At 41.4% G+C, this 14874-nt stretch overlaps 1 protein-coding gene across 5 annotated transcripts in view; it reads right to left on the bottom strand.

The window, feature by feature from the left end:
* Positions 1-3522: 3522 nt before the first annotated feature.
* Positions 3523-14874, bottom strand: part of pitpnm2 (phosphatidylinositol transfer protein, membrane-associated 2) — a 57464-nt gene continuing 46112 nt past the window's right edge. For 4 of the 5 annotated variants that reach the window (XM_074617499.1, XM_074617502.1, XM_074617500.1 and 1 more), the window contains 12 exons: positions 13590-13760; positions 13356-13487; positions 11981-12142; positions 11589-11888; positions 10626-10774; positions 9935-10051; positions 9240-9356; positions 8967-9115; positions 8731-8880; positions 7636-7819; positions 7423-7551; positions 3523-7249 (listed from right to left, as the gene is read on the bottom strand). In XM_074617499.1, coding sequence (XP_074473600.1) covers positions 6884-7249; positions 7423-7551; positions 7636-7819; positions 8731-8880; positions 8967-9115; positions 9240-9356; positions 9935-10051; positions 10626-10774; positions 11589-11888; positions 11981-12142; positions 13356-13487; positions 13590-13760 — 2126 coding nt within the window. In that variant the 3' untranslated portion in view covers positions 3523-6883. The remainder of the gene's footprint in view (positions 7250-7422; positions 7552-7635; positions 7820-8730; positions 8881-8966; positions 9116-9239; positions 9357-9934; positions 10052-10625; positions 10775-11588; positions 11889-11980; positions 12143-13355; positions 13488-13589; positions 13761-14874) is intronic. The other variant, XM_074617503.1, reaches the window with a different exon arrangement.

Here is a 14874-nt window from a genome sequence, read left to right as displayed (position 1 = left end):
AAAATAACTAATAATAATATAATAATAAATAATAATAATACAATAAAATAAAAAATATTATAAATAATAATAATACTCAATAAATAAATAAATAGGTCATTAAATGAAGCAAAAATAATATTAAAAACAATGAAGTCATTAAGTAATTGATAGAATGTGACATAAATTGATATTGCTGGTTTAATTTGCTTCTTTATTTATTCATCTTTATATTAATTCCCCTTATTTATTTACTCTTCTGTTTTATTTTCCCTTTTATTTATTAGTGTATTTCTTTTTATTAATTTTAAATTTTATTAATTAATTATTTATTTATTTGTAAATTTACGTATTTATTCATGTATTCATATAATTTTTGCTTTTATTATTTATTTATTTTTACGTTTATTTTCATTTATTTTTAATTGTACGTATTTATTCATGTATTTTTGCATTTATTTATGCACAATTTTCCCTTTGCATTTCACCCCTTATTTATTTCCACAAAGCTGCTGTTAAGATATTTCAATAGAAACCATAACCTGCAGGTGGCACTAGAGGAAAACCACCAAAGTCTCAAAATTTCATAACAATCCACCAATAGTTGCTGAGATATTTCAGTCTGACAGACCCGCTGTCGCAGCATGGCGAATAAAACCAAACGTACACATGTTGAGTTACCTCCAATTGTATTTATTCCACAGAACAGACAATGGTAGAGAGAGCCGGTGGCCCGGGCAGAGGTCAGAGGTCAGCCCGATCTGCCTGAACACATTATGAGCTAGGAGACGTCAGTACCTACTGTATCCTCTGTCTGAAAACAACAGACTGGCGTTGTTGATCAAATACACATTTATCAGTAGTTGTTAATGTCATGAATGAAAGAATAACACTTTCTAATCATGTAAAAAGAGTTTATGGCCATCTGTATACAGCTGCTAACAGAATACAGAGAAATACTGCTAATACTTTATTTTAAAGTCCCATCTTTAGCATTTGTAAGCAGTTTATTAACACCTAATTAATGGATTATAACACTTTATAATTAACAGTTTAGTTAATCAAATTATGGATGCTTTATACAGTTGGGAGAGTTTAAGTTGATACAAATAAATACAGTGTCATTATAATTGCTTACAACTACATTATAGTGTGTTATAATGTGTTAATTAAGTGTTTATATACTGCTTATAAATGCTAAATAACAGGGTTAAAATAAAGTGAAAATCTTTATAATTTGAGCATGTCAGATTTGAATCTAATTTCAAACACTGCATATATCCACAATATTATATTTATAATATATATATTTATAATATTATATTATAATTGTAATATTCTCAAATATAATCAGCTTTGATATATATTTCGTTAAACATTGAGGACATAGTGGACAACATAACTGGCCTATTATTGTTAAGCATGAAGGTTAAGTAGTTCCAATCTGACTGGATGACATGCAACAACAGCTTGTTAAATAGAGCTGCTTCGTTTAATGGGGGTATAACTTCTTCATGCACCCGCTGCTGACTGAAAAACCAGCTTCCAGTTATATTTCAAAGGTTTTGTAAAAGTTTGAAAACGTTTAAGTAAGTCCTATAAAATGCTCAGCAGTTGACGGTTGTAAAGAGAGACAGCAGAGGTCAACAGTAGATATAAATAGTTTTCTGCAGGTTGGTGTGTGTGGATTGTATATTGTGGTAAATTGTGCCCCTGCTGTGATAGTTAGTGGTTTGCTGTGATTAGAACAATAATATTGCACTGGTAAAAAAAACAAAAAGCCTTCCCAAAGCGTTGGTCCGTCGCCTTAATGACAAATAAAAATGCTACATATCTTCAAATATATTTCACCTGAAATTTTCCAGAGTAACATTTATGATCTTTAGGTAAATAAATAACTCTCAACCATATAAGTCCTACATATACATCTTTACAGTATGTACACTGACACATCCGCGGCTCCATGAAGAAGCTTCAGAATCCAAAACAGCCGACATTCAACTCAGCAGCCAAACGGCTAAAAGGGGAACTAAAACAGCTTATTGTCCACGATTACAGCAACATGCTCGACCTCTGCTCTCAATTCAGAGATTATTCAGTATTCTGTCAAAGACACTTTTTCTTTCTCAGACATGGACAACGTTAAATTATCCAGTCAGAGAAGTAAGTAATGCTCTCAGCTTCTCCCCTTCTTACTATAATAAAAGGTTGGGTACAGTCTAAATCAGGGGATTTCAAACTGTGAGACGCCTCCACCAGGGGAAAGATAAACGGTTGAGTTAGAAGGTCACACAAATTGTAAAACTATTCAAAAACTCTTGCAAGAGTCGCTGCTTGACGACCTATCCTAACGTTAAAGCTCCCATATTGTGCTCATTTTCAGGTTCATACTCTAGGACATGTTTACAATAATTTGTACTCCTTCTTGGAGTCATAATTCAGTCAAATCTGAACACACAGACATGATACACATATTTTTAGATTCAGTGCAACTTACACTTCCACAGGATATAATATCTATGAGGTCCATCGCAATTTAACATCTGTAAATCTGCTTAGAAAACAGAGGGAAAAAAAGGCTCTTCTTATACCTCCAGAACTTGCCTGAGAATCATGACGTTTTAAAGTTTTCTTCAATATCAAAGTAATCCAGTGATAGTTGTCTGTACGTCCATGGGTACATGGCAGACAGGAAGTGCTAATCGCTAATTCGGGATAATTGCCAAAATGTAAATATAAAAGCTGTAGTCTACAGCATAACTCACTGAATCCATAGCAACATGATCATGATTATCTTCCAAAGAAAATAATAACAGGAGAATGGAGGTGTCACACTTTGAAAACCTCTGGTCTGAATACTTCTCCTCTAGAACTGTTTGGCACATTTACTTACATTATTTTCATATCCTGACAAAATGTACAGACGTGTGCGTACCTGCACACATACAGTAAACCCTGAAATGAACAAAAAGTGTCATGCACTACAGAGGTGTCCAGATGTAGCGACATGAGATGGTAACTACAGTATATATTTCCACCGTAAACTAGTGCAAAAAAACAACAATGAGGTTACACAGTTGATTAACTACAGTATTTAGAGAATGATTTTGGCTTTCGTGGTGGGTTGAAGACATTGCTGCTCACACAAAAGAGTGGAAACAGACACTCTGGTGTGGTAGTGGAAGCCGGGAATAAAACAACAGCATAGTAAAATGAAGAGAACAAGAGGTACAACTGCTCCACACATCCAAAAGCTTTCATGGGTTTAAAGGAGAGATTCATTTTCAGCTCCGTCTTAAATCAGTAGTCAGGAGCTCGTACGAACATTTAAACAAGTTTTACTTGCTTTAATCAAGTAAGTGATGGAGGACAAAATCCACAAAAATAAAGTTTATCTGAGGCTAATGTAAGGCTACAATAACATTCTGAGTAAGAACAATCAACGAATATCTTCAAAAGTCTGACTTTTTAGTATGAAAAGTTTGTATGTTTGTCAAATTTAACACAGCGTGTTGGCATGTGTACCGAGATTTGAAGACCCTGAAACCTGACTGGAATTTGTCCAAAATGTTGTATTGATGTAATTTCATACTGAAAGTACTGTAGTAGGGCTGTCAAAGTTAACGCAATAATAATGCATTAATGCAAATTCGCCACTAATTTCTTTAACACATTAACACAACTTGCGATCTTTAGGTTGTAGTGAGCTCAGTTTTAAAGCTAGAGTGAAGATACTGGTAACATATGAAACTAGAAAACCTAAAGAATCCATTGGTACCAACCATGTTATGGTTAGGAGGCTAAATAATGCTCCAAAATTCCAATACATTTTGGCGGGGAAAAACTGGCATTGCCATTTTCAAAGGGGTCCCTTGACCTCTGACCTCCAGATCAGTGAATGTAAATGGGTTCTATGGGTACCCACGAGTCTCCCCTTTACAGACATGCCCACTTTATGATAATCACATGCAGTTTGGGGCAAGTCATAGTCAAGTCAGCACACTGACACACTGACAGCTGTTGTTGCCTGTTGCGCTGCAGTTTGACATGTTATGATTTCAGCATATTGTTTTATGCTAAATGCAGTACCTGTGAGGGTTTCTGGACAATATCTGTCATTGTTTTGTGTTGTTAGTTGATTTCCAATAATAACTATATACATACATTTGCATAAAGCAGCATATTTGTCTACTCCCATGTTGATAAGAGTATTAAATACTTGACAAATCTCCCTTTAAGGTACATTTTGAACAGATAAATAATGTGTGATTAATTTGCTATTAATCACGATAACATATTTTAATCGATTGACAGCCCTAGTCTTGAGTTGACTAACTCAGACTGCTGATCCTTCATATTAGCTTAAAGTTTTGAATATGTTTTTGCACAGAACAAGGTGGATTTTATCCCCCATCACTTAGATTGGAAGCACATTGGAAATGTTTTAATGTCCAGTATGAATTACAGCAAGCAGCAACTGTTTCACTGCTCATACGGACACCTGACTGTTGTTTTAAGACAGATTTTGAGAACCTATCCTTTAATGAGTGAGGGTGGCATCAGCACTGGAAACTATTCTGTGCACGACGTTTGTGTTTTTGGATTGGAGGTGTGAGGTGGCTTCTTCTTCTTCTTCTGCGTCCCCTTCGTATGAAAATATACAGTTCAGTAGACAGAAGCAACAACGTGATGTTTGCTCTCATGAGGATTCAATCTGGTCTTTTCAACATTCATGCTGAATCACTTCTTCTCCCATTCTTCAGTCCGTCTGGTAAAAATACTGAAAGATTTACAGGTCTCAGTGAGTGAAAGCTACGTGGAGTCCAGCCTGACAGGAAACAGGCTCCTCAGCAGAAACACCACGTCCATCCTCCACCCGTCCAGAAGAGAAAAACGCCGGGAAACACCACCCGAGTGTGTCCCAGCAGCAGCAGCAGCAGCACAAGTGGGGAACAGAACGCCACCAACAGGTGGATCAGAGGTATTGCAAGCAGATGAATATATAAAGGGATTGTTGCTGTGGACTGTACAGAGTTTCAGTTGTTGCTTTAATGCTGCATGCCCTGTTTGTCTGCTGTCTGTTCCATCTGTGGAGTGAGTTGTTGGATATTAAGGCCTTGAATGGCCCAGAGGCCACACTGAACGGGAAAATACTACAGAGTCTCTCAAACACACACACAGGGGGGGGGTGAAACTAGTATTATGTATTTAAATACATCAGTGAGGAACAAAGTTGTTCTGTGACGAAGACAAGAAGTACTTTCACCTCTGAGACGATATATTTCAGGATGTCAAATCCAGCTCTCAGGTGTTTAAAGGATCAGTTCACCCAAACGACAAAAACACAGATTTCCTCACGTACCTCTGGTGGTATCGAGCCACGCAGACTGTTTGAGTTTTGTGCAAAACTTTCTAAGATTTCTGTCTCCACTAAGCGGCAACCTCTGGTGCTGAATGCTGAAGTGCCAAAATTTGCAGCTCCAAAAGTGAGTCAATCCCCATAAACCTCCATGTTAAAAGGACTTTACAGCAGAAATAAACATGTTTACAGCCTGGTACAAAAAACGTTTTTGGTCTCTATAGCTAATATCCCCGTTCATGACCACTGTATGGGTGGTGAATTTCAATATAACTCACCCTTTTATATTATATTAAGGCTTAAAGTTGGGCGTTGTCGTCAATGCCAATATGGCGACGGCTGGAGCCGCCCACTTTGAGCTTCACAACGGCTCTTCAGAAACCTATGGGTGACGCCACAGACTACGTTCATATGTCCACCTAAATGCAGTTATGGTGCATCCACATCTAAATAAGACTAAGATTCTGCCTTGTGAGGCTGTACTTGAGTTAAATGCTAACATCCACATGACAAACGTCGCAAAACAAAACATCGGTCTCGAACACGGGTCTCCAACTTGAAACTCCTGTGTTTTGGTTGACCCATCCACGTCCCAATCCGCCCACCGTAAGTGGTCTTTCTCGACAAAAAGCCAACGACGAGTCAGCGTGATGACGTTTAGTAGTCTCATTTAGCCACTTGTTAGAAACCGCCTTTTAAAGACACGTAAAAGCTTCAAAATTCACAACATTTACGTATCTATATGACGTATTTTATGTCGTAGAACAAAACATTAAAATCTCTTCAGCTTGTGTTAACCACAGATCTTATTTCAGGCATCTAACTAAAAACCCATTGACTTCCAGACGAGGGAACCAGAAGTGCTAAAACGCTAACTCACTTCCAGGTTTTAGGACTCCTTCCTGTCATCATTACTCTGAATACTGTACTAGATCAAAATCCTGGACAAACAAACCTCAAACTATCTGCATGGAGAGACACAACAAGAGATAAGTGAGTTGTCTTTCATGTGATTTGGATGAGCTGACTGTGTGTTCTGTACTTACTTATTGCCAGTCATTTCTGGGTAGAGTTGTTGTTGCTCAGCTGACAGTGGGACAGAAACAGAAGTGAACGTCACCGGCTCTTTGTCATGGCTGCCGGTGAACTTGTCCTCGAACCCGTGCTCGACTGTTTGAAGATGAGTCTGGCTCTGCAGTTTGTCCTGAGCTCATGAGAGAGTGAATGCTTGGACGGGGAGGTGGGGGTCCCGTTATACGAGATTAGTTTAAGGCTTACAATATTTCATTTAATCCTTCCTTGTTGTTGTTTTTATTAGTTAATGATGTATCCTATAAAAGTGTTACTGTAAAAGAGTCATGCTACAGAATTGTCTTTTGTTCGCTGGATCCCACGTGGCCTGATTAGTCCACTCCTCCTGGACAGATCCTTCCATCATCAACCCTCAGCTGTCCCTTTAACTTCTAAAATACAAACCCTCCGTTTCATCCAGAGATCATGGTGGCTCCGACCGGGTCCTTTAGCGCCACAGCTCCACCCTGAGCCTTATTTCGGGCCGAGTAACCCTCCGCTGCCCTCCTTGGTGCTCCCGCTGCGGCCCCAGCACCCCGCTGCTATGCTCATGCTCCTCTGGGTCGCCGCCCCGACCACTCGGTCCCGTTCCACCTCGCACTGGCTCTGGGTTCGCTCGGTCCGGCCCGGCTGGCTGGGGGAGGCCGACCCCGGCGCTCCGGGCTGCTGAGAGATGGTGCGGAAGATGTGGTTGCGCTTGCGGAGGAACTCTCCTCCGGTGGCACCCAGACCGAAGCTGCCCTTGCGGAGGACCATGCGGGTGCTGGCGGACTTGGCGGGGCGAGACCTCTGGTTGTACTCCAGCTGGGACAGGTGGGAGGCGTAGCCGTCCGGGATGAACTGGAAGAGACAGAAAGCCAATCAGATTTGGTTTACTAACCTGTGTGGCCGGCTAGAAAACCCCGACAGTAACTGAGCTCAAACACGGTAGGATTAGGTAGGACACAGACCAACACTACTGTGCTTTAACTGTCTGATGGGGTGTTATAAATAAATCAGGATTTATTCCGTACCTGACACTGGTGCTGCATCTTCTTGGTGGGCCGTCCCACGATGTAGATGTGTGACGGAGGCAGGCCGATAGACGAGTACACAGAGATGTCCTTGGTGGAGCCGTAGGCGGCGAAGATCCTCATGTAGGCCTGATCAAAGAGGGAGGTCGGCTGTTAGAGACGTCAGGGATTTTATAATAATGTTGCTCTCAGACTCACGGCGTTCCGACTCACCTCGTTGATGAGGCATTTGAGGAAGTTGGCCTTGTGTCGGAGCGGGTCGTGAACCAGCCCGTCGCAGAAGGAGACGATGCCGTGAGGGAAGTTATGCTGAGAGAGCCAGGCCACCACGCGCTGCTTCTGCATGTCAGGACGACCCGTTACGTACACGATCAAGTAGCCCAAGTCCTGCCAGTATCTGCAAAAAACAATGACATCAATGGAGTTCAGCGGTAGTTCAGGTGAGGGGAAATATCTGTCTCTTTAGCTGCTAATTGCTCCACTATGTTCACCAGATGGTCTCTAACTGTGTCTGTCTGCTGTTTGCTGATGAGCAGGTAGTGTACAGTGGTTTTCAATAAAAACAGCGGCCTGCTGCTGCTAAAAACGCCGCTATTAAAACCAGAACAGTAAAATGAGCTGGAAGTTGCTATAAAGCTGCAGAGTTGGTGATAAATCATCACTATGAGTGACACCTCTTACATTATACATGGTCATTTAAAACATTATTCATAAAAAAACATTGGTTAGAGCAGCTTTAAGGCAACCCAAGTTAACTGGCATTGTTTCATTTTGCTAAAAAAATAAAGATTTGCAGCAGCAGAAGATTTTGAAAGATGCAATAAACACATTAAAATGATGCATATGGTGGCTTGAAATTAAACTGGGAGCTTCTTATTTTCCAGGTTCAAGGTTTAGCTTTATTGTCATTATTACAGCTGCAATGATTACTCGATCGACAGAAAAATAATTGCCAACTATTTTGATAATAAATTAATCGTTAAAGTAATTTTTCATGCAAAAATGGCAGAAAATGCTGTTAATCCTGCTTTTCTCTGTTTTATATCATATTAAACTGAATATCTTTTAGGGTTTTGGACTGACAAAACAAGACATACTGTATATAGACATCACCTTGGACTTTGAAAATAATTAGGAGATTATTTGATAATGAAAATAATCGTTAGTTGCAACCCTAATCATTATACAAGATGCACAATGAATTGCAGTTGTATTATTCTCCACATAGCACAAATGTGATCACACAAACAGAAAACCTGTGTGTATCTCTACGTATATTATTGCAGAATAAACGTTTCTGATCCTCACCTCACCACATCCACAGCTCCAGCTCGAACCTTTGGGTCGCTGCCCATTATAGACACACTGGCAGCAAACGACCCGTCAATACTGAACACGACGAACTCGGTTCCTCGTGGTACGATAGAGAGATAGCTGTCTGCAACTGTATGGTCACCCCTGAGAGACAGAAACATGGAGGTTATTGTGAAAGGAGGAGATGTACAGGTTTATTTTTTACATGAAATAACAGTAACTTAACCCACCTGACCACCATTTTGACGGGATACACCCCGATGCCCAGCTTTTTGCTCTCAGGGATGACATAAGAGACGCGTCCGCTGCTGTTGGTGAGCTCCGTGTTGAAGTACACCCACTCTCCAGAGGGAGGCTGGGTCATGATGTGGATGTCAATCTGCAGGAAACAACACGCACTGATATGTTCAACACTGTCGGAACCTCAATGACACAGATGTCACTGACACCATTACATAACTCGTCTTTTTTTGGTCGGTCACAGCTGAACAGCGGTCCGGTACCTTCTCTCCAGTGAGGGTGACCATGTCCAGAGGGCCGTACATGAAACGTCCCATCACCATCTGGGCGCCGTCCTCTGTGAATACGGCGTCGTTCACTCGGTGGTTGGCTGTCACGTTCTGACACACAGAGGAGGAAACAGGAAATCACAATACTGTCCTTGTTTCAGCTGTTGTGTAACTTTTACTGTGATTAGTTTAAAGATGTCTTTTACAGTTTCCATTTGATTCATTCTCTAAAATCTCGCTAAGTAGAGTTTTCCCACTTATTTAGCTGCCAAAATCCAGATGAGAGAAGCTCTAATTGATCAAAATGTTAATTAAGCTCCTGATTTGTATTCCCTATCCTCCTGTTTGGAGTATTTTGCAGAAGCATTGAGATCATTTACTTAAAAAATTAATTAAAATCTGTTTTTATTTGCAGATGAATCTCCTAAAAAGACGCTAGAATTGATCATCAATCGAAGATAATGCAGTAAAAAAGCTCTGTCTTTGTAGTAAAGATGGAATTACAACATTATTTATTGAGTTAAAAGATTCATTGTTGACTTTGGAAACCGCTTGAATTCAGATCTCTATCACTGAATGTAATAATTTCTAATAATGTAACCGGTTAAGTGTGGTGATTCATCCATATTTGCATTGCATTACATCTAAATTAAAAATAAAAAGTTTCTGTAGGAAATGTAATGTCTTACCCTGATTTTAACATGAGTCCTCTTGCGGAGCCACTTTTCTCGAGGTTTGGACGGAGTGAATTCAGACACTTCTTTACCATCCAGCTCCAAAATACTGGAGTTCTCATGTCTCATCACCTGGGGAAGATAAATTCATTTTAAATAAAAAGCATAGAAGCTTTTTAGTCCATCCTTGTTTCATACTCTGGTGGTGGTGATTCAGTTTCACAGTCATCCTGATCTTCATACAGCTTCTGATCTCCTCAGTTCAGCCACAGCTGATATGATGCTACAGCAACAGTCTGTCACTGCAAAGTAATTAATTTAAAGTTTTTTTAATTTGGTGCTAAAACAGGCACATCCTCTGCATCTTCATCTGTATATTCTGCTTCATGACAGCAATTTCTGCAGCATCATTTCACTGAATGAGATTTATGGCTTTGTTATTTGCACTAAGCTGTCGCTGCAGATCAGGATGTATAGCCCCTCGATTTACACATTTTATAGCACTGAGATATGTCATAAAAAAAAAAAATGTCAACCTGCTGGTGGCGCTAGAGGAAAAGTCAGAGGATCACCAAAGTCAGTAGGATTCATCATCTGGAGATCGTTAACGTCTGAACTAAATGTCACTGCAATCCATCCAATCGTAAAAAATACACTTTCAATTTAAAGATAAAATTATGATTATTAACAGAAAGACTGTGCGAACCTGTCTGAGTAGGAAGGAGACGACGTCGGTAGACTCCCAGTAGGAGGCGTGGAAGAGATGAGGCAGAGCCACGGTGGGAAACGCCGTCAGGGCGTCGGGGCAGTACAGGGCGTAGTCCATCCTCTTACTGCCCCACCACCGAGAGGCAACTGCAGCCGGGAGGGAACAGAGAGAGACATAGTGAGTTCAGGAATCAGCGCATCTTGATGTTTGTTTGTGGTTTCCACTGCAGATCTACATCCTGCTCATCCAGAGGTGAACAGTGGAGGGTTATCATCAACTGGAGGAGGTTAGAAGAAGTAAAGGGTTGCACTAGAAGGCTCCAAACTATGAATAAAAACCAGACTGTATATAAGATGGACGACATGACAGCTCCCCAAAAGTGAAGCCAAAACATCTGTATCGCCCCCTGGTGGCTGGCTGCAGTATAGGCCGTAAAGCACGCCCCCTCCATGTTAGCGGATGGGACATTGGCCAAACTAAAGAGTCAAAGTACACGTCAAATACATTCTTCCCAAAGATGGTTTCTGTCATTTTAGGTAGTTCTTATCACGCTGATGTTTGTTCAAGTGTTCATTTTTCTGATCAGTTTGGTTTTAATTAGTTATTTGATGCTATAAAAAGGGGTTGAGACGTCACTTTTGTACAGTTTGAGGAGGTGGAAACGCGTCGTCCATCTTTATATGCAGTCTATGACTAAAAACGCAGAGTGAAGAGTTGTAAAGAGGTTTTGAAACGCACACTTGCAAGAAAACAACAGCTCAGACTCGGTGAGAACCTTCTCACCGTTTATTTCTGGTGGTTCTCATGAAACTGAGCTTGTTTGTCATTTTTGGAAACAGGACTACTGAGGAAGACTATCTGAGAGAGGAAGATGCCAGCGGAGGAAGGAAAGCACACAGGGAACGAGGATGGATCCTAGCATCCTTCCCTCGTGTCCTCTTACTACAGCTCCCAGGGTACCTTTCTCTATGTTCCTCAGCACCCCGGGTGACGGGGGGGCCGAGCTGATGTCTGTGATGTAAGACGTGACATCGGGGAAGTCAGAGGTCACATCAGAGATCGCGTCAGAGGTCACGTCAGAGGTCACGTCAGAGCTAACGTCCAAGCTCTGCTCAGACTCCACGCCGTTGGGTTTCGGGAACACCTGGCGGGTCTTTCGTGACCGCGAGGATGGTCGGCGTGGGGAAAACCTATTGTAGGGGAGAGCCAGCTGGGACAGCAGGCCGGGCCTTTTAGCCTGGCTGAGTTCACGTTTGAGTGCTGAGGGGACGTTTGGAGGGAGGAAATGAAGAACGTCAACATTTGAACTGTCAACTTGTGGGTCACACACTGGAGGTCAGAGGTCAACTCACTGGTGGCGATGTTGGAGACGGTGTAAGAGTCGGCTATGCCTGACACCTGGCTGGCGATGCTGGCCTCGCTGGCCCGGCGGTTGTAGCGAAGGTGAGGGACGCCCGGTGACGTGGACGATGGGAACTGGCCGTCCACAAAAATATGTGAGTGAAGAGAATCCGCTGCAGAGACAAAAGAGACGAGTCATATTCATATTCTCTGCAGAAATATTTCAGTAATAAAATATTATTTCTGTAGCTTTGTCATCATTTCTTTTGGCTATAAAAACACACACACATCTTTCTTGTCCAGCTGCTGAGTCCAGAACTATCATATCATAAAGACACACACCTGAGTCTGTATGAGTCGTCTCTATCTGACGAGCAGCCACTTTATTAGTTTAATAAAGTAAAACTTTTTATGAGAGCAGTTAACGGAGCTGCGAGTCAGCAAAGTAACTGCTGAGATGAGGGAACTCGACAGACGCTGCAACAAAGTCTGACGAGGCGAGAAAGACGACCGAGTTGTAAACAAGACAATAGTTAACTTGGAGATAAAACCGAAAGTAAGTGCAGCTGCAATGTCGCTAATAATCCTTTGTTGCACAGGAGAATTGAGTTTGCACAAATGCACGTGAGGTCAATCATCAGCTGAACCACAAAGTGAAAACTGGAAGTCTAAAAGGACTGATTTGGTAATAATTTACTTTTGTTTTATCTTCCTAAAGTTTGGCTAACGTGACAATTTAGTTTTTTTGTGGCCGCTTCGAGCACTTCTAGTTTCTAATTTCTGAACTTTTTAAAAAAGTGCTGGTGACGTCACCGTAGAAAATGGAGGAGAAGCTTGTTCTGCCGTTGTCTGTCTATCCTAAGCTTCAGCTGTCAGACAGACACTACCATAACAAAGACGAAAAGCCCATTTGTGGGAGCAGATCGGCCAGGCGGACGCTGAACGTTGCTGGGTAGTGTTTTTTATCACCATACGTTTTGTCTCCGACGGATCGTCCTCTTTGCTCTACGGCTGTCAGATTGAGCGGTGACGAGCTCATTCATATAAAGTATGAAGGCGAGCATCCTCCGTTTGGTGCTTATGGTGAAAAAACAATGTCAAACAAATAAATAGTAGCTCAAATAGATAATAAAAAGCGAAAGGGGCGATGCTAGTCTATCATAAAACTGTGGTTAGAGTGGTGTTATGTTGTCAAGAGTCTTGCTGTCAGGGTGACATTGCACTAATTCCCCCAACTATTCCTTTAAGTTTGTAAGTACAGTGTTATAGCTGATAGAAATGATGGTCAAAACTATGTAAATAAGGTTGTAATAAACTATAATTTCCCTTTAAATACGTCAGCAGAAAAAGAAACATGAGATGAAAAGAGCAGATAGAGATACTCACTGTCTGTGTGGAGCTGCCAGTTGAGGACGGGTACGGGGATGGAGGTCTCGTTGACGGTGCTGTCCAGACATCGGTGGGAAACGGCACCAACGGCGTCCATCAGAAGCTGAGGGTTACTCTGCACCGTCTCAACTAGGGAGTCAGATGAAGGGAAGAAGATACAAAAGACTCATCTACATGCAGTATAGTAGTGCAGTGAAATGATTTCATGTATGTCTGTTTGTGTGGACTCACCCAACAGAGCCGAGTGTCCGTCGCCCAGAGGAAAGCGCTGGTAGCGAGGGACGCTGAAGGGAGGCAGCAGGTAAAACCGCTTGTCCAGGAGAGGCTCGAGGCGGGAGGCCGACGGGTCGGCTGGATGAAACAGGTTGTAAACCTGCTGACAGGCCGGACGCAGATTCGCCACTGGAGACGGGGACGAAACACAACCAGAGTTAAGAAGAGGTTTAAAAAGAGAAAACTGTGGGATGATACATGAAACTAGTTGTCAAGAGTTGACTAACCCTCTTTTATTTAAGTCTGGTTGCACCTGTAACCACACACAGCAGTGATGTCACATTGTAGTGACCCACCCTGGAGTACATCTCCACATCCCTGCAGCCAGGTGAGAAATGAAACCACTGGAGGTCACCAAAAACAAGATTCTCAGCTTCTGATGGAGTCGGTATTTAAATGAATAGTTTTGACTTGTTCTGCTTTCTTCCTGATCGTTAGATGAGAAGATCAATACCACTCTCATGTCTGTACTGTAAATATGGAGCTATAACCAGCAGATGATTATCTTAGCTTAGCATAAAGACTGGAAACAGGTGGAAACAGCTAGCCTGGCTTTGTCCAAAAGGTTCAAAAATCTGCAAACCAGCACCTCTAAAGCTCACTAAGAAATAATAAGTTCCAGCTATAATCCCTGTAAAATCACAACTTATGGTAAAAATATTACTATTTGACAGTGCAGCCCCGTCTAAGCCCTAAAAATTACGTTTCATACAACTAAAATGCATTCTTAATTACGTTTGGAGGGAAACATATTCTGTCGTGGATTACGTTTGTCTATGACGTATCAGGTGAAGTCCACGGAAGGCCGCAGCAAGTGACGTAGTGCAACGAGTGTCACATAGAGCAGGTGATGCAGTATATCGAGCAACCGTTAATGAAAGTTACGTGAAATAATGTTGTTATTGAAACTTACGTGTTATAATAACGATTATAATAAGCAAAAAAGTCTACTACTTGAGATGGATGGGTCAAACAAACACAGGACCTTCCTCCAGGAGGCAGCTGTTCTTGTCCCATGTGAAATTAAAAGTCAAAACCCAAACCATGATGTTTTTTACTAAACCTAACCAAGTACTTTTGTTGCGTTTTATGCTTTGTTTCCATTTACAACATTAACCACATGTTTAAAACTGTTTAAAACTGTTTAAAACAGCGACCATAATCAGGGAGAAAATACGTTTCCCTTGAAACGTAATCGAGGATGCAGTTTAGTTGTAAGGGAACGTCATTTTGTCGGAGACAG

Source organism: Sebastes fasciatus, chromosome 19 (assembly GCF_043250625.1).
Source record: "Sebastes fasciatus isolate fSebFas1 chromosome 19, fSebFas1.pri, whole genome shotgun sequence".
NCBI lineage: Eukaryota > Metazoa > Chordata > Actinopteri > Perciformes > Sebastidae > Sebastes > Sebastes fasciatus.
The sequence above is the reverse complement of the archived record's forward strand: the minus strand, read 5'-3'. Positions and strand labels throughout refer to the sequence as shown.